Source organism: Rhea americana, unplaced genomic scaffold, assembly GCF_003343005.1.
Source record: "Rhea americana isolate MKP2758 unplaced genomic scaffold, rheAme1 scaffold_308, whole genome shotgun sequence".
In the NCBI taxonomy this organism is placed as follows: domain Eukaryota; kingdom Metazoa; phylum Chordata; class Aves; order Rheiformes; family Rheidae; genus Rhea; species Rhea americana.
This window is the reverse complement of record NW_028186433.1, coordinates 813,960-833,405: the sequence shown is the minus strand read 5'-3', so window position 1 is coordinate 833,405 and position 19,446 is coordinate 813,960. Positions and strand designations below refer to the sequence as shown.

The 19,446-nt window shown below is 47.9% G+C and overlaps 1 protein-coding gene across 4 annotated transcripts in view; it reads left to right on the top strand.

Moving 5' to 3' along the window:
• TLK2 (tousled like kinase 2) overlaps nt 1-12,703 on the top strand; it is a 40,548-nt gene extending 27,845 nt beyond the window's left edge. For all 4 annotated transcript variants that reach the window (XM_085309954.1, XM_085309956.1, XM_085309955.1 and 1 more), the window contains 10 exons: nt 450-516; nt 3,297-3,394; nt 3,730-3,811; nt 5,431-5,522; nt 6,492-6,581; nt 7,103-7,272; nt 8,773-8,911; nt 9,821-9,932; nt 10,898-11,005; nt 11,391-12,703. In XM_085309954.1, coding sequence (XP_085166080.1) covers nt 450-516; nt 3,297-3,394; nt 3,730-3,811; nt 5,431-5,522; nt 6,492-6,581; nt 7,103-7,272; nt 8,773-8,911; nt 9,821-9,932; nt 10,898-11,005; nt 11,391-11,564 — 1,132 coding nt within the window. In that variant the 3' untranslated portion in view covers nt 11,565-12,703. The remainder of the gene's footprint in view (nt 1-449; nt 517-3,296; nt 3,395-3,729; nt 3,812-5,430; nt 5,523-6,491; nt 6,582-7,102; nt 7,273-8,772; nt 8,912-9,820; nt 9,933-10,897; nt 11,006-11,390) is intronic.
• The last annotated feature ends 6,743 nt before the right edge of the window (nt 12,704-19,446 follow it).

Below are 19,446 nucleotides of genomic sequence, written 5' to 3'. Positions count from 1 at the left end.
GTRCTACTAGTGCTGGAGAGAATGGGTTACTTTCTGTTATTACAAGAAAAATTTTTGAAAATCAAGCAGTAAAGCTAAGCTTAAGCTGAAGAATAAGATGTAGAACACTTATGGTTCGATGTTCCATATTTAGATTATGTTTTAGCATTCTTTATTAAAAGTCGATCAGCATGCTAAATAGGTGTTATTAAGGATTTGAGTTTCAATTTGCTACGTGCAGCTACTTGATTGAGGTTTGAGCTTTTGGTCTCTTCTATAAGACTGATTGCAGAGTTTAACTAAAAGCGTCCTGCCAGGTGTTGAAGTACACTGCGTAGTAGTCATTTTCACAAGAGAATGTTATGGATTATTAAATGTATAYGTAGCTAATGCGTATACTGCAAATTGTCTGTTTGTTATATCAGATGCATTGAAGCTTAACACACTGGATCTCTGTTCCTTGTGTGCAGGTTAACATTAGCAGAATATCACGAACAGGAAGAAATCTTCAAACTCCGACTAGGTCATCTTAAAAAGGTAAGAACTAGCCGCAGAAAAGGCTTTTAGGGTAGGTTTTTTTGATTCAGTGTTTTATGAACAATAGCATCTCTTYGTAGCAGTCRCTGCCATTTGTTCCCTAAGTAGGAGTTTTTTCTTGTTTGGAAGAGGTAGCTAGAATTCCTTAATCATGTTTTCCAAGGAAGTGATATTGAGTAAAGATGCTTTTTGCTTCAGGGAGTAGACTCCATTCTTACAGTTATGTTTTCATCTAAAGAGTTAGTTGTTTTGACCCATCTTACAATGTCACTAGGGCCAACCTAGTGCTGGGCCCTGTATGTGTCTAGTATGGGGGAATGTGAAAGCATGGACCAATTGTTCAACTCCTGTTTATAGAAATGTGGATACCTGAACGCCTTTCAGGCACAGAAATTCGATTCTTGTTGCAGTTTGAAATACAGMGTAAATTAAAATGCTAGGTCCCATCATAAAATTAAAAAAAGGAAGAAAATTATGAGAACATAATAGAAAGTGCGGACATCAATGACTTTCCCGTTTCTTTGCAATGGCAAATAACCAGCATTATTAGTAACAGTAGTAACAATCCAAAAAGTCTGTTGGGCTTTTGGAAGCTAGTAGTATTTAGCTAGTTGTAAAGCACATTTGTTTTCAAAAACATTGGCTTCAGCAGGAGCTGCACCTGCAAGTGAAGTTATATTTAGATAAGCTCTTGGTTTCCTTTTAAGTGACTGCAATAACATAAATAAAACTCTCAGGACACTTCATCTGCTGAAGTACCAACCAAATAGATGTCTTTCCTATTTCCTGGTCAGCTGTGATCCTTACTAAAGGCCAGAGAATAACATGAACTTTCTTCGTCTGGAATAAAGAGAAAAAACGCGGCAGACGCTAGCAGTGCGTTTGCATTCTTTCTGGTGGCGTCTGAACTCTTTATGTGGTTGGTTTTGRTTTTTGGTTTTTTCCCCCCTGTGTTCTCAATACACAAGTTGATTGTAAGGCTTCATCAGTGCCACTGTACCCCTTGTTATTTGCCATGGCAAGGGAAAATGAATGCATACATGGCACCCACTGGTACTTTGCCAGTTGTGTTTTACTGACCTGTGAGCAAAGATAGGTGATAGGGGCAGGAGTGCCCTACAGTTCCTCATTGCTAGWGTGTGTTAATTGCAGGTCCGTTTATTGCTGGCATGTAGTATGCCACCCTGGAACAGAGGAATCCATTTAGAATTGACCTTTATGGAAAATGAAGTAATGTTCTGGGATTGTGGCATTGTCTGAAGCCTGTGCTTATCCTTCTCCACATTTGGAAACTGGCTCATTCTTTCTGCCTAAAAATAGAACCAGTTGAGAAGGGAAGGACTGGAATCACAAGACAAATGGGTAACTATGTCCCTTGAGTCATATGCAGCAAATAATACTGCTTAAGGCACACGTTTTCATTGAGATTTGCAACCCTGTCTGCAATTCTCTTGTCTTACTTGAGGGCACTAAACTTGCTACTCTTATCAYTTCCATACACAAACAATGTATCAAAATGGCACAAAGTTACCCACTGCCTTGTTCTCCTGCTTACCTCAAATGAGACACCATTGCATTCTTTCAGGTTCTCCATCCTCTCTGGGCACTGTCTCCATCCCTGTGTGACACCATGACATCCCTGCTCCTTTCTTGAGAGGGCTGTCCTCATTKCCTTGTCCCAGGAGAGGCTGAGTTGCTGCAAAAACAGCTGGGGAGCCCTTAACAGAGGAGGTGCAGAACCAGAGCTGATGCAAACCACAGACAAAGATGCTGAGCATAACGTATTCCTGTGTGAGGCAGAGGCTCTCGGCACTTGTACTTCCTGATTTTATTTCTAGACGTGATGCTGTCTGGAACCAAGACAGTCTTTTTGAGAACAATAAGATCTCTATGGTCCAGAAAAAAACTTTTGCAAGCAAGCAGTAGTTAAACTCTTTCATGAAGTACAGGATTCATCAGTCATTCCTGTTTTAAAGTGCAGAGAAGGGGCTCAGTTAAACTAGAGGGGCCCTTTGGGGAATCTGCCAGCGTGAGGTAGTAGCTCCCAGTGTTGAAGACACAGAGAGAGACAAGAATCCAAACAGCCTACTAAGTAGGCTATTAAACTTGCACTGATGCAATCTACTGTTCTTAATATGACCTGTTTGCCACTCAAACTTAAGGATGTTCTGTGATATTTCTGCCTTTTAACTCTAGACTTGCTTGTCTAAAGTGCTTGGCATCAGCAATTTGCTTAGGTGTGAACGGGTCTCTACTCGCCTTACTGTTGTATACTGAAGTGTGCTGTACATTTAGATGATGCCTCTTACAAAAATTTCTAGCTATAACTTGCTTCTACTTTGGTTTAGCTGATTTTTAAATTTCTTGAGTGGAGAACACATGTTGGAAGTTTATTGTAAAGTTTGTGATGTGATAGTTTTCAGAGTAAAACTCTAAGATTTTTTTTAAGATGGAAGATAGCACCTGGAATATCCTCCTCTTTAATGTTAACATTCTTATTTCCACCTTCCACCCACTCTTGAAGTTGCCCAGGAACATCTCTTTAATCTCTCAGACAAGTTATTTACCAACTTCTTCACAAGTGGAATTCCATTTGTGGTTCAATAGATCAGGCAGAAATGCAAACTGCATTGTCTTAAGTTGTATTGTGTTTTTTTTTTTTTTTTTTTTTCATGATACGGCGAACGCGGAGATCTACACTCTGTACCTACAACACGTGCTCTCCCTCTCTTGCCCCAAGAATATATCACATCTTGCTGATTTTTTTCTTCCTTGTGCAGGAAGAAGCAGAGATCCAGGCAGAGTTGGAACGGCTAGAAAGAGTTAGAAATCTACATATCAGGGAATTGAAAAGGATACACAATGAAGATAATTCACAGTAAGCACGTGGGAGTCATGGACAAAAACCTTCTAATAGGAAATACTTTTATTTTTTTCCTTTTAATCGGTCTTTTACATTAATATGTCAGTTGTTTGGTGGGGAGGGTGAATTGGAAGCTATGGTGAAATAAAGGCTTCCAAATACATCAGTACCGTTATGTGGTCTTTCATCAATGCAATGTGATCAGATGCTGTCAAATCTGGCGGTTACTAACAGTTCTAAAATTTTCAGTTGTAATATAAAAGTATTGTTTCTAAGCTATGTAATAGCTGTTACTGTGCAGTAGAGTGCATTGTTACTGTTAGTATTCTTAAACTCTATTTTCTCTCCAGATTTAAAGACCATCCAACGCTAAATGATAGATATCTGTTGCTACATCTTCTGGGTAGAGGCGGCTTCAGTGAAGTATATAAGGTAAATTTGAAGCACCAGTCTGTGGTGTAATCTGAATCTGCAATGAAATATTGCAGTAAGCAGTATCTTACACTTGTTTTCTCAATGGTGCATGTTGTTGTGGGGGGAAGAAGGGAGGAAGAAACACATGTTACATCTGGCTTCTATTAGACAGCAGGCTTGAGATTTTTAGGTTCTGCTTTGCTCTTCAGAGGTCGTATTTTCTACAAATACATGCTTTAAGAAAATACTGCACTAGGTCCGCAAGTTTTGCCAGGACAAAGAAGTAAAACGTTTGTTCAAGAGCCTACACATAAAAACTGAAGTGGTTAAGTTTTATCGAGTAGAGCATATTAAGTCTAAACATTACTGTAAACAAAAGGGAAAACTCCAATAGTAACGTAGCAAAGCCTTCATTTCCTGGGAGTAGAAAGTTACCGTCTTATGTTTCCCTTTTACACACTGAAGTAGCAGACTGGGTGTTGTAGGCTTGGGATTTTCCTGGAACTGAGGATTATTTGTATGTCAGCACTTTTACGTGGCCGAGACCTGTGATACTGTGATTGTGCTTTCAATTTGCCTATTATGCTTAAAGCCTCTCCAGTTGTAAGTATTCTCCATCTGCACTCACTAGTTTCTAGTTCCCACTGAATTCAGTTAGAACTAAAATAACTACACCAATATTAGAAGCTTCATGGTGACTTGTTGTTTTGATGCAGTGCAACATTAGGTGTCTAAGCTGGGAGGCTGGACTGCTCAGGTAGGGAAAGGAGGGAGTGATCCTCATGTAGGTACTCTGAATTACTCTTTTGAGGCTCTGCTGACTAGGTAGAGATCCTAGGCTCCAGAGTTAACAGCAAAGGATATGAGTGCTTCCTACCTGACCACACTAAACAGTTTTAATAATATTATTAAAACAAAGAAATACCTCACCCTCTTCTCCAGAGTCTTACATACATGCTAGGAGTACAGATGCAACCTTTACAACAGAATTCTTTTCTGCTTCCAGTAGGGTCTTTTCTGAGTCCCCTAAATTATTAGGTTTTGCTGCCTCAGACAAGGTAGAAGATTTCTATACTTCTCCAGGAGCACTTTTCTAGTGATCCATTCTTCAAAGCAAAAGACCAGGAGAAAAAACATAGCACAAGAGTTATACAATTTAGCAATCGGGTTCTCCAGCTTTTAAACAAGCTGCAACATTTTATTGAATTAGCAGTGTGAAATAAAGCATTAAAAATCYTTTGCATGATTTGTTTTTGGTTTTTTACAGAGTGTAGACAATGTGCTAGGTGGTTTGGAGGAATAATGGCAGCATCTTTCCCAGTGTGATTAACTCTGACTGTATTTTGATAATATGGCCTTTCTGATCCCATTGTAGCTGGTGGTAAAATGTCACAATAAGTGCAACAATAGATTCCGTTGGGAAGGTCAGATCAAAGCCCAGAAAATCCAGTTACTTTCGGAGTTGCGTGGTTTCACTAATGAAACTAAATTGCATCAAAATGTGGGTTTGCTCTTCACTTGATATGTTGTAATGTTGATTTCCTGGGTGGGGACATTGGTTTGTTGGAGCTTGTCTGCTTTTGCAGTATTAACTTGAAGTTTTGATTCCTACTGATTTTCAGCTCTTCTCTCTGCAGGCGTTTGATTTAACAGAACAGAGATATGTAGCTGTGAAAATACACCAATTAAATAAGAATTGGAGAGATGAGAAGAAAGAAAATTATCACAAGTAAGTAAAGCTTTAAAGCAGAGGGCTGTGTTTCCAAACTCTGCTGATGTGTTTGGTTGGCCAGTATTCATGAACAGGCTGCCGTTTTTCTCTGTTTTGCCACATTTAGAAAGCCAGTCTTAGTCCCAGTAACTTGAAAAAGTTACGGTCAGTTCAGCAGTGTCTGAAACGTGCACATGCACACAATGCACACGCATCTTTGTCAGTGCTGTGGCACAGGGTTTGACAGCAGCAGTAATGCTCTAGGAAGAAAATGTTGAACTGGCTTCTCCCCTCCAAGACATCTAGACTCTGCTTATGTAGGAAATGTGCTTATGCCCATCTTCTGGGTGCACACCTGCATTGTCCTTTCTGATAGCCTTCCCCTTCGTTTCCTAGAACACTTAGTCCTTTTACAACTGATCGGGAATGTATGTATGTCATGGCCTAGAAGGGAGGTGCAGGAAACCTCTTGGTGTTGGTAACGCTTGTTTTTTAATGCCATGGGTTAGATGAGCACTGCAGAATGGCAGGAAACCTTTTTGACAGAGCTTCAAAGACAAAGCTGTGGTCTTATTTCCCCAGTTTCCCGACAAGTCTTTGGCAAAAACTAAGCTGGAATTGAAGCTTAGAAGTTGGACTGTTGAGCATCCTGGAATTTTTCTAGAGTTTGCTGAATTTTGTGTTACAGCTATCTTGGATGACTTAACAATTTACTGTGAGGTTATTCTACTTTGGTTGCCAGTACCATTAATCAGGATTAGTTATTTTGTAGTACTGCCAGCATTCAAGATACACTTGGACTCCTTGGTTCTCAAGGGCTGTTCTGAGCAACTCCTCCTTTGCTTGCCTTTTCTTAAGCTGTCTTAAGTAATGTGCATGGGTCTGTGATTAAACTTGGCCTGCTGAGTGCTATGTCTGGGTGCTCCATGCACAGAACTCAGAATTAAGTTACTTGTATGACTAATGCCCAGACTTTCCTACTTTCAGACATGCATGTAGAGAGTACAGAATTCACAAAGAACTGGATCATCCTCGAATAGTTAAGCTATATGACTACTTTTCGCTGGATACTGACTCGTAAGTGACGTTGCTGTGTACTTCAACTTGATTTGACCCACTGAGTACRAATACTTGGTCTAATAAAGCTTTCCACTGGTATGGACATTCACTAAATTCTAGTGCTGTAGACTGTGTTGCAGAGATATCTCAAACTGTTTCTACATAAGTTAGTTTTGCAGAGCTGCTAACTCACAAAGCGATGCACCATATTAGATCAGGTGTGATACTCTATTAGTAAATCCCACTTCTTAGTTAGCTTGACCATGTGCCTCAGCTGTTTCAGCTGTCTGCTCCTGATCCTAGCACTAAATTGAGTATCTCTGACCATTGCACTATTGAATATTGTGGACCGTTCTCCTAGTGTCATATTTGTAGAAAAAGTTGGAGGGCTTTTAATTTAATATATTGACCAAATGATCTCTTACAAAGAAGCAACAGCAAAGTGTTGTGKTTTTTTTGTGGATTTTCTGTTTTCCTTTTTTATTATTATTATTATTTTTATTTTTTTTTTATTACAACAATTACTGTTTCACCTTTAGGTTTTGTACAGTGTTAGAATACTGTGAGGGAAATGATCTGGACTTCTACCTGAAACAGCACAAGTTAATGTCTGAGAAAGAGGCGCGATCCATTATCATGCAGATTGTGAATGCTTTGAAATACTTAAATGAAATCAAACCTCCCATCATACACTATGACCTTAAACCAGGTATGTTGTGCTTCTAACTGACGTGTTCAAGGATGCTAATTAAAGATAATAGGTTATTAGTAACTAAGGGAAGTTTACTTTGGTCAGACAGCAAAAAGGAGATAGGCCTGACTGGGAAGATTAACTTGCAACAGGCAAGAGCTGAAATGCATAGAACATGCTGGGAAAGGCTATTGTCTCCTAGAGTTGCAACATGAAACAAGGAAGTAACGTTCCAGAAAAAGAAGCCTCCTTATTTAGAATGAGCGCTTGAACTGCCAGTGTCTGTGTTTTGGTTTTCAGTGTCCTGCTTGTATTCTGCTGTTGTTGGAAGCTTCTGTTACTATTTCATAGAAGTTCCCATAATTGCTAGTGTTTCTTGTTTGCATTCTTCTGGTTTACTCTTTCTGTAATCATCATCTGCTCAGAAACTTGGTGGCAGAAGCTAACCTGGAAGTGCTTGATTTCAGATTGTGCTGTAGATCCTCAGCTTTGTGAACGGCAGTCAAGTTGTGTTTGCTCAGGTCTGCCTTTGAATTCAGTGATGCTTATTATGTCTCCCAGTGTTGTCGCAGATTTCCCTTTTCTTCTAGTATTGGAGAGAGTCAGGAGGGCAAAAATGGAAGTGCTCTTAGGTTAGGTTAGGGTGATGTGTATTGGCTGCTTTGCTTTTTTCTTAATGCAATAAAATTCAACTGCCTCATCAGAGAGTTATCTCTGCTTTGTGTGCTGGTGGCACTTCATCAGCATTGTGTAACTGGTATGTGATGTGTTTTTATTGCATCAGCATAAGGAATCTGTACAGGAGGTGGTGCTGTTGCACTAGTTTTTGTTACTCTTTCTCCGTCAGCTGACTGTGCTGATGTTGTCTGAGTGTGCTGCAGAGCTCTGCCTACAGCTGTTGCCTGAAACAGTGATTCATCCACTGCCTTCGTGCACAATTCTGCTGCTTCATTGTAGGCTTTGAACTGTGGTGATCTGACTGCTTGATCCTTGATAGATTTGTAAAAGGCTTTTCCCCAAGCAGTAACTGTCCTTGTTGAGCTTAGCAAGCACTGGGGAGTACTGCTAGGAAGGGGAGAGTTTCTGGCTGTTGAGAGGCCAGGGCAAGTCAGGAAATCTGGGCAGAATGAGTCATGACTGTGTGTGTGTGCATGCCCTTCTCTCCTTTGTCTCCCTTTTTGACCTGCCCTTTGAACGGGGCCAGTCCTCTCTGAGAGGGAGCAAACAGCATGGGCATCAAGCTGATCTGGAGAGTAGGGCTCATAAACTGAAGCTTCCAGCTAATGCTGGGTTAGAGTTATTCAAGGATGGGCAGATAAGTTCTAGAACTTGCTGGGAGCAGAGTTCTCTCTGAAAATCTCTGTATTGAATGTTAAAACATCTGCCCCAGGCTGCTACAGCTCAGTGTTTTGCAGGTTGCTTGCCTTCTCATGCAGGGTGCTGGAGTTCAATGCAATTTTGTTGCTGCCTTTTCTTGCTGGATGTGTGTCTTAAGAGGCTGTTTTTATTTCCTTTTAGGTAATATTCTTCTAGTCAATGGTACTGCATGTGGAGAGATAAAAATCACAGATTTTGGACTTTCCAAAATCATGGATGATGACAGCTACAACTCTGTTGATGGCATGGAACTGACATCGCAGGGAGCTGGTACTTACTGGTGAGTGTCTCCTGGGGCACTTGCAAGTTAGAGATCAAAAATAGTTTACAAACAGCTTTGGATCCATGTCAGCTCTGTATGTGCTGCTATTGTCTGTGACTACTTGAGACACTGGAGATTTGAGACCCTAGAAACTGCTTGTTCAGTTGTTGCACACAGCTCCTTTTGAGACTGGCAGCTTTTTGCTTTCCAGTGGRTTGGTGTTTACGCATCTGAAAACAACCTCTTATCCAAAGAGTCTGATGAAAACTTGCATATGTTGTACATGGCCGAAATAGCCAACTCTGGAGTGGAGCTTGGCAGCTAGTCATAGTGCATGATGGCACTGTCTAACCTCAGTTTAGGTGAGGAGGTGGAGAACACTATGGAAATATTGATGGGCCAAGGAAATGGAAAGAGAATTCCAGTGTAACTGGTGAAAATCCACAGAGCTAAATCTTAAAAAAGATGCAAATCTCACAGTGCAATCTGTAGTCACAGCTTTAAGTGTCATGTGAAAGATGGTTTCAGCAGTATTTCATCCCCAATGCCAAGTGTTGTCACTGTCTCGCCACTGGCTGGCTGTTTCCATTGCGAAACTGCTGGCCAAGGCAGTTCAACAACAAATGCCAGTTTTAAAGATAAAAGTAATTGGGATTATTTTATGTGCTTTGGTGAGAAGAAATTGACTGTGCTGACCGGCTTAGACCATGGAGGTCTGGGGAGTCCTGTGAGATCACTGCTTCAGGGAAGTGATGAGCAGTGGTGATCTTGGCCCAAAGATAAATAGGAAAGAAAAAACTAGAATCATGTGCTTTGAATCCCAAGCTAACGTCCGACTGCAGAAGCTTGTTTCTTCTTTTCAAAGTTAAGTGACTCAATGTATTTGGAGATGGTACTAATGATMCGTTGTCACTTCCTTCCAACCAGGTATCTGCCACCAGAATGTTTTGTGGTCGGGAAAGAACCTCCAAAGATTTCAAATAAAGTTGATGTCTGGTCAGTGGGAGTCATTTTCTATCAGTGTCTCTATGGTAGAAAGGTAAGAAGGCGTTTAACCCATTTCCCAGTGATGATTCCCAGACTCTCTGGAGGCAGCTGGTGTCTGCTTCCCTCTTCTCCCCAGAGTAGAAGCTGCTGCTTCTACCTTGACTCTTTGTTATCAGTTCCAGGACAGAGCCCAGGCTAAAGAGATAGGGAGAATTTACTAGGCTGTGTTTACCTCTACACGGTACTGCCTTTAGAAGCAATGGTCTACAGAACTCCTTTTTCCACTAGGCACGTTTCCACTGAAGCCTTTAAGGGCAGGACAAGTATACTGTTGAAGGCCAGTCACCTGAGGTTCTTCGTGTCACGTTGTTTTGCGATGCTATCAGTGCCTGTTGAGCCTGGTACTGCTCACCAGCTGCGACTCGTTTAAAACAAGAGCTCCTTACCGAGACCTACCCTAGAAGCTTTTAGGATGTTTTTTGGAAGGGAGGAGTCTAGATGAGGAAGACATGACTGTCCTGAGGAAAGGCGATCTGAATGTATTTCATGACAACAGAAGAGATTGGGTGGGGCAGGATAATGCTTGTTTTTGTGATTTCTTGGTAACTAAGTATTGTGAATGCCTGGACTGACAAACATGCTGGGCTTGCTTAGTGTTGTCAGTCTCACAGTGGAACCAGCCCAGCAGTGACTGAGGTGGATGAATCTCCTGACAGTTCAGTTAGATGGAGACCATCTTGGTGACCTAGTAGGTCTGGAAGCAGGTGGGAGTTCCCTCCTGAGCAGGAGTCCTCTCTGGACAATGTTCCAGCTTGGTCCGTTTTGTTCAGTTTAAGTACAGGAGCAGCGTGTCCTGCTAATCTGGTTGGAATCTGCAGTACTTTCACTGCATGTATGGGCTTYTTGCCTGGAAAAATGATGATGTCAAGTGATGATAACCAGTAGCATTATGGGTCTTATGGGTCTTTTAAGACCTGCTGTCAACCTTTAAGAATTGTCTCTTTTTTGTTTTGGTAGCCCTTCGGCCACAACCAGTCACAACAAGATATTCTGCAGGAGAACACAATCCTGAAAGCTACCGAGGTGCAGTTCCCTCCAAAGCCAGTAGTCACGCCAGAAGCAAAGGTAAATCTTGTTGCAGCAAGTTTGATCACGCTGCCTATGTCAGTCAGCGAACCACACTGGCAGTTCGTTCCTCTTAGTTTCCCTAAACCTAGCAAGGAATTTTGTGTTTAGTGCTTACCTCCTGCAGAGCAGTCTGTGGCTTTGCTGTGTTGTAGTTGTCAGACGGAGGATTGAACGGAGTACGGCGTATGTCTCTCCTTGTGCTTTCTCGTGATAAAAGATGAGCTTCTGGCATAAGACCTGGGCTGTCTGTGCAGTCACTTGGGAAGGAATTTCAGCACTGGGGCTGTCAGATTGGCTCAGCTCCCAAAGAATTATCTATCAAAGAAAACTTCCTGTTTCTGTCAGTGTGCTGATTCTTGTTCTGCCTTTGGGGTATCTGCAGGCATTTATCAGACGTTGTTTGGCCTACCGAAAGGAGGATCGGATAGATGTCCAGCAGCTGGCCTGTGACCCATACTTGCTGCCTCATATCCGCAAATCTGTATCCACAAGCAGCCCAGCTGGAGCTGCAATTGCATCAACCTCTGGATCATCCAATAACAGCTCTTCAAACTGAGACAGAGTAATAGGCCAAAAACTGCTTGAAAAAAAAACGACAAAAAGACTTTCAGAAACAGCTTTGGAATAGAGGAATCCGCAAGGGTCTCAAGAAACCTGTACCAGGTGCTTTTTTTCTCTTGCTTTTTTCCATCCATAGAGCATGACAACATCAACTCTCATCAAGAAAACCTTCGGCATCTTAGGCCAAGCCACGTGGCTAGGAATTGGCTTGAGGTTTATCTGGTAAATGACCACAAAGGGTGGCTGCTCTGAGCAAGGAGGGGAAACTCAAGAAAATACAAAAAGACATGGTTCCATGTACTGTGAACTTCTGAACATGCAGCCTTGGGGAATCCAGGACGCGGTGTGTGCTTCATATGAAGAATGTGGACTTTGAAAAAAGACTGGGCTAGTCCAGTGTTGATATTTAAACATTGTTCTTTTTCTTTTAATAAAGTTTAGGTAACATCTCCTGAAAAGCTCGAAGCACCAAGGTTCAGCTGGGGATGGTATATGACTCTTTGCCCTTTGGAGGGGAAAAAAGTTGATCCTGCCTGTTCATGGCACTAGAGTTAGTGTTTTACCCCTAATTAATTTCAGTTTTTTAAAATAACAATTTTTTGGAAGAAAACAGTTTTCTGGTCTCAAAGTGAAACCCTTATTAGCAGGTACATGGCAGTGTCCATTCTACAGATGGTGCAGCTYTCTGCTCCCTTGGGATGGCCTCTTAACGAATAACTCACCTTCTAAGGAGGGAGATGAAGCCAACAGCAGAACAGGCCTGCGCAGATCTCTTGTGGTCAGATTGGATCATAGCTCAGATTGCCATGAGGTTTTCAACTGCTGCTTCCTAGCTCTCTCAACAGTTGCACCTTTTTAATTTATTTGAAATGCTGGGGGGGAGTGTCTTTTTCTTTCTTTTTTTTTTTTTTTTTTTTTTTTTTTTTTTTTTTTTTTTTTTTTTTKTTTTTTKAAAACACACCCTGACATGTTCATGAAGTGCTCTTTGCTCTTGTGAGCATGATACCCGTTGACTATGGAAAAGGCAGGCAGCAAACGGGAAGGAATCAGCGCAGCTCAGTTGATCACATGTGTGATCTGTGCTCGTGCAGTACTGTACGTATCTTGTTAACATTATAAAAATCCGAAGCTGAAGACTCGTCTGCTCCTCTGTTAGGTGACTTGGCAGGGAAGCTTCCTCTCTCTTAACGCTTTCCTTTAAAAAGTTACTGACTTTCCAAACTTACTGACATCACTGCATCAGATCATAAATGAGGGGGAAGGAGATGTGTCCTAGAAGGGAACAAACGCCCTAACTATTTTTATCTCCCTTCTGTAATCTGCTCAAAGGGCCTTGCACCTCCAGCGGGCGTCTGCCTGCTGTGAGACACAAGCCTCCTGTCCCCACTGTGCCCCCTTTTTCCCTCCCCGCATCGAAGGAAGACTGAAAACACGTACAAAAAGCACAGCACTTGAACATGTGGCAGCCAGGTTGGAGTGTTCCTAACATGTGGCAGGAGTTCTTAGCCAGAACTATTTAAAGATGCAGTGTCCGGGAGGGAGCTGAGCGGTGCGCTGCTGCGGTTCAGGGCGTCGTTTAAGAACAGATCGCACTGTGCACGCTCCTTAATCCAGCCCCCGGGCCTGCGGGGGGCTGTTCTCCGTGCAGCACTCCAGGTGTGTGCCCGCGGTCACAGCGTGCGGGGTTTTCTTGGGCGTTCGGCGTTTTTCTGGCAAGCGAGGTTCTCCGTTAGACCTTTTCCGAGAGAACCACCGCTCGTTTGCCTTACCATAAGCCGTCGTCCGCAAACGTGCTTAACCTGTTCAGGAACCTGTCGCTAGCTGAAAAATTGAGGAATCTGGTGAAATTGAACTATGGACCTGGGAAGTGCAGAACTCTGCTGCTTTGATTTTTATGACTATTTTTGTAGTGTCTCTTGGGCTTTTAATTGGATATATTCACTTGCAGCTGCATTAAGGTGGTCCTTAAACCATAGTATTTTAAGCAAAGAAAAAAAAATACTGCATCTTTAAATCCTCAGCCATAATTTCTTAGCCCTTTCCATCCCTGCTGGTCTGTTTTAGAAGTTAACTGTTTAGCAAGCAGTGCTTCAACATGTCTATTCAGCCTCTGTCAGGCAAAATCAGGGTTGATGCTTCATCCTGTTTGCTGAAGCTGATTATTTGGTGTCTATCCGCATAGGGGAGAACTCTAAAAGGGTGATTTTTTTTTTTTTTTTTTTTTAAGCCCAGTCCAATCGTTTCTTGGACATAGAGTGTGTGCTATCTCTGTGGGTGTGATTAGTTTTGTGTCAGATGCATTTATTCCTGCTGTGTGACACCCGTTCGGGGGCCTGCGGACAGCGTTAGCCTTGCCCGGTGCTGATAGCAGTGGAGAACCCTGGCAGAATTCTGGCTGCGACACCTTCCTCGTTAATATGGGTTTCACTTCCCGTAACAGACCCTATCGCCACACTGTTCATTTACTTAAAGAAAAGTGTATGAAGAATTTGTAACTTAAAACCAGGCCAGACTGTTTTGGCTTTACCCAACAGAAGAGACATGGATATTAAAATAAGTTTTAAGAAACTGATTTGCTCGACTCTTACTCTTTTGCTGTTTGTAGTTCTGGCTTTGTCGCGCTGGCTGCAGGAAGAGACGGGGGAGGAGAAGGCRGAGGTGGCGTTCGGAGAGCTCAGACCGCGGAGACCTTTGCAGCCCAGGGGGGAGTCGCTCGCCGGGCGGGCTGTTGTTGCAAATTAGCCTTGCTTAATTAGTGACGTTGATCGTCTGCTTCTGGAAGGTGGAGAAAAACATCCAAGCTGGGTTGGTGCCTAGTTTTTGAGTTTAGAAGTTGTGTGTGTGTTTGGGACGAGGAGAAACCCTCTCGTGTCTGTGGATACACGTTCTTGCTAAGCTTCCCTTCCGCGCGGGCCGAGCCCGCGGGCCGCTCCGCAGCCCAGGGAGCGCGGCGCCCTGGTTCGAGTCGCACGGAGAGGCCGCGGTGCGCGGCGCGCTCGACTCCTTTAACTTCCCGCGGCCCAATCTTGTCAATTTTAAAAATACGTATAATAGAAAATCAGGAAAGACTTCAGCAAAAGATGCGGAGTTTGCATCTGTCTGAGGAAATGTCTAGGAAGCGCCGGCTCCGAGGCCGCCGGCGTGTCGCAGCCCCGGTGCGAGATGCCGCTACTGCCCAGCGCAGGCAGCATCTGCCRGCAAGCGGCTGACTTCTTTGGAGGAAGAGTTGCTGTGGATAAGGATTTCTGTGCTCCTCGGCAAACCTGACGTCAGCCTCCCTTCGCTGGAAGTTAAAGGGAGCTTTCGGTTAAGTGTGAAACCGAACACCGGGAAGAATCCGGCTCCCTGCGTGCTGCTGCAGCTGATTATTTTCATGCCTGGCGTTCCAGTTTTGACGACGATCTACAGATTCGGGTAAGGGGAGGAGGCGGCGACGTTTCAGCAGCAAAGTTGCGTTCGGCTTCAGGCGGGCGGCTCGCCGGCTCGCTCCGGGGCTGCGTTCCTGGAGGCTTTGCCTTGCCTCCCGCTTCAGTGGGTAGGAGTCACGCCACCAGGCGAGTTTCTGTATGCCAGCAGGCCGGTCCCAGTTYGTGTCAAGGGTTTGCCAGGTCGCAAAATAAGGTTGACGTGAGGTTTGCTGCTGCTTCCGTGGGCCTTAGAGGGTTTTATTGTTATTTTTCTTTTTTCCTGGATGCTGCCTGAGCTTGGCTTAAGCAGCCTGGCCTTAAAGCTTCTAAAATGGAGGGAGAGCTCTTGCAGATGAAGGAAGATTTGCAGCAAGAGGTGCAGCTCCCCTCTGCCCCGCGCTGGCCCTGGCTTGGCCTGGGAGCCCGGGGAGCCGCACGGGCCGGGTGCCCCCCGCAGCAATCGCCCCGGCTGGGGTGAGAGGCCAAGCAAACGCGGAGCTGCTCGGCCTCCCCTCGACACGTTCGTGCCCAGAAAGAGGCGGCGCGGACACAAGGAGGCTTTTGTGCTCGCCAGGCGGGGGTGCGGGAGCAGGAGCCGCTCGTGAGAAAAACTTATTTCATGCATCAAGCGTGGGGGGGGGTGCGAAGGAGGGGAGGGGGGGAGAAGCCTCCGGCGCGTGCTGCCGGGTGAGCAGGGGGGGGGGGGGGGGGGGAAGGAGGGGGGGGGGAGCCTCCGGCGCGTGCTGCCGGGTGAGCAGCGGCGAGCCCCCGGCGAGCCAGCCTTGCCTTTTTCTCCTCCTCGCTCCCGGCCCTGCATCGTGCCGTTAGATCAGTTTATTGCAACCTTATGTCCCCTCCATCCTTTGTCTGCAGCTCCGCGTTCCCCTCTGCTCCGTGGCTGCTGCCTTGCAGGCCTCCGAAGCGGGCTCTAAAGGGCCTTTTGAAAGATGAGACTAGAGGCCGCGTAGCCAAGGACAGTGAGAGCCCCGCGGGCTCCYGCCCCGCGTCGGCGGCGCCGCGGGCTGGGAGGTGCCGGGCCGGGGGCCGCGGGGGGATCTCGGCTGCCCCGTCCTCGGTGGATGAAAGGCTCCTTGCTCGCCGGCCTCTGGAGCGGGAGGAGCAGCGCCGAGGGATTTCAACATGTAGAGCCCGAGTCTGGGAAACCTTAAAATTGGGGCTTAGCAGCAGGTTAGCATCGYGCCTCCGGCAGCGCAGGCTGGCTCCTGCTAGCCCGCGGCCGGCTCGGCCCCAAGCGTCTCCTCCCTGCTGTCGCACGAGCCGGGCTGATGCTCTGCAGCGTGTGCCCCGAGGTTTAAATTCTGGTGCTCGGGAGCTGCTAYGGAGCAGAAAGTCCCCGACCGGACCAGCAGGATGCCGCACGGGCTGGCGGGGCGAYGCTGCCTTTGCTCCCGGCTCTGCAACCTGCCTCGGCCGAGCAGCGCTGGAGGTGCCCGGAGAAAGCGGAATTGCTTCCCAGCGCCCACGGCGCCTCCCCAGCCCGCTCGCAGCCTCTGCGGGAGCCCCCCGGCAGGACGGGCAGCGGGCTCGGCAGACAGGGCGGCCCCCGGCCTCGTCCGGCCCCCGCGGCCGGCGCTGGAAGGGCCGGGAGCTGGAGCGCCCTGAAATTCCTCGTGGCAGCTCGGAGCGAGCACATCTGGTTCCAATAAATCACTCGCAGCCTGAACTCGCCTGACTCTTGCGGGCCGCAGAAGAGCGGGCGGCGAGGAGCCGCGGGGCGCCAGGCACGGGCTCGTCTCGCGCGCCGGGGGAGAAAGCCCGGCGGCTCCGCGTGAGCGCGTGCTGCCGTTCGAGCCGGAGCCGCTGGAGCCCCTTCTCCCGCCGTGGGGCTGCAGCAGCCCCCCAACCCCCTGCGGGCTTCCCCCACAGCGCCCCGGGCGCAAACGTGGGCTGGTCCTGCTCGGAGCCAAGTGTCAATTCTCGCAGCCCGATGCCTCCCGCGTCCCGGTCCCTTGCTCGTGCAGTTTTCTCTTTCCCGTGCGTTTCTGTCCCTGCCTCCCGGCGTCCTGCAGYCGCGGGTTCCCCGGGAAAACGCCCCTCTCCGCTTCCAGCTGGCTGCTCCGGCCCTCGCGGCGGGGCTCACCCGGGAACCCAGCGCTCCGGAGGAGCTCGTTCCTGCCGAAGGGCCGCGGCGCTGCGCAAACGCCTCTCCCGCTCCCAGCGCCCACCGGCCGGCGCCGATGCCCCGGGAGAAAAGCTGCACGGAGGCGCCAGCGGGGCGAGGAGGAGGAGAGGAGCCCTCCGGGTCTCGGCCCCCACTCGTGCCTGCTCCAAGCGCCATTCCTGCAAGATGCAAAAACATCCTTCGCCAGCCCTGCTGTGAAATGCTCTGCTGAAGACCGTCCACCTTAGACCTGTTTCCCTTCTGGAGGAGGCATCTGCCATGGTTTATCTCTAGATAAGTCCACGCTGTGTTGTGTTTTCCCCATATCTTTGATAACTTCTTCCTTCAGAATATCTCACCTGTAGTAGCCTGGTGCTACTGGAGCTGGTCCCACGGGTCCGTGGATGCCTGAACCCTGTCCTCTAAGGCCTTGGACAAGAGCAAAGGCCGAGGACGYGCCGTATCCAGGTGCCAGCACTTGTCGATCCAGCTGAATTCAGTAACCGGCTCTGAGGGCAGGTCTCCGAGAGCGAGCACCCCGGCTGCGAATCTGGGTTTTGTTTATCCTTGGGTTCACTCCACGCTAATTCCACGTTTGGCCGTTTCATCCRAGGTGAGCTTTTCAAAATCCTAACGTCGTCCTTATTTAACAAAACCAAGGCTAAAAACCAGCCCCCCCCCCCCCCGTCTGCAGAGCCCGTAATCACTGGGCGCTGAAACGTGTGGGTTTCCCCATCCTGACGGGACCCGGGTCTCACTAGCTATTAGCGACATTTGTTTTCTGATCCRTGCGTGGGAAGCTGAATATCCCAAACTGACCCATTTTCTGCCTGTATTTGCAGGGAGAGAGGAGGTCTTCAGCCAGAGGTGGGTTAGTGGCGGGATCTGGCACGGATCTGTCCCAGGATCCAACCCGTCCCCTCTAGCGGTGGTTTGAAGAGAGCTCCCGAGAGCGTGGCCTGCGGCTGAAGGTCCAGTGCCTCGTGTCTGGCCCAAGCTCATTACTGACAAAAAGGTCAGACAGCGCTTGGAGAAGTCCTGGGGGACGGAAAAAATGTGTTTCCTCCAGATGCGCTCCACTGAGCGACAGCTCAACCGGGGCTAAAGCAGGCGAGGAGGAGAGCAAGCGAGGAGCTGTTGGCCTCCTCCAGAGGAATTTGTTATTAGGATACGGGACTTATCTCCTAACCGCGCGCAAGGCCAGCACCTCCACGGATGGACGGACGGACGGACGGACGGACAGGACGCCGGCGAGGCAGGGCGACGGCGATGCTCTGCGGGAGCTGAGGCCCTCCGGCTCTGCTGCCTCCCCCCCCCGGGCAGGGATCCACCTCCAGCCCAAGGCTGGCAGGTTCCTGCAGCGGCAGGACCCGAAACGGGGCAGCGCGGCAGGCACGCGTGGGGGCCGTCTGCCAGCCCGTGGCGACAGCGTGCCGCGAGCGCCGGCAGCTCGGCCGGGCTCCTCCTAGCTCCTCAGGTGGCACTTTCCTCATTTAAAAAAAAAATATTTTTTTAATGATGCTGGCACGGTTGAGCAGGTCTCGTGGGGCATCAGGACTGCAGCCCGCCAAGGACCCTGGGGTTCAGGCAGGGGCCGGAGGAGAGGGGCGCTTCGCTCGCTCCCCGCGGACGCGCCGGCCCAGCTGGGGAGCAGCTCCCGGTCGCCAGCGCGAGCGAGGCCGTTCCTCCAGGCCCTGGTTCAATTAAAAAATAATCCGAGGCTTAGAAAACCCAACAGCGCAAAWGATGATGTGCTTAATTGGGCCCCCCCGGAGAGCTCGCCCCTCCGAGGGCTCTCCCGGCGGCAGCCCGGAGGGCCTCCGTCCTTAGCCGCGAAACGACGGGTTCGATTATTTTTGCAAGGCAAAGAGAAGGGCCGAGCGAGCGGTCCCGGCGCAACGGGAGCGAACTTTGCTTCCCACCCGGCGGGAGCGGTGCCGTCGGCTCGGCGCRGTCCCGCGCGGGCGAGGGACCTAGTCCTTCGTCCTCCGGGCGCTCGGCCGGGKGGATCCTTCCATGTTCCCGGGTTCCCTTCCTGCGTAAGTTTGCACCAGGAGGAGAGCACTGAGCTTAGCAAACTTTTAAAGTAGTTATTTTGGTTTTTTTGGGGAAAAAAAGCCTTTTATTTTATTTTCAGCTCTCGAACGGTGCAACCGCGGCACGGAGCTCCTCCTGGGCGCCGCTCTGCTTTGAGGTAGGCGACGGCCGCGGCTGTCCGGGCAGGACGGGGCGAAGCGAAACGCCGTCCGGCGTCRGCGCCCCGCCGCACGGGCGCAGCCGGAGCTGCCCGGCGCCCGCGGACGCCGTCGGTCCCGGCTCGGCGGCGCGACGCTTCGGGGCGAACCCGG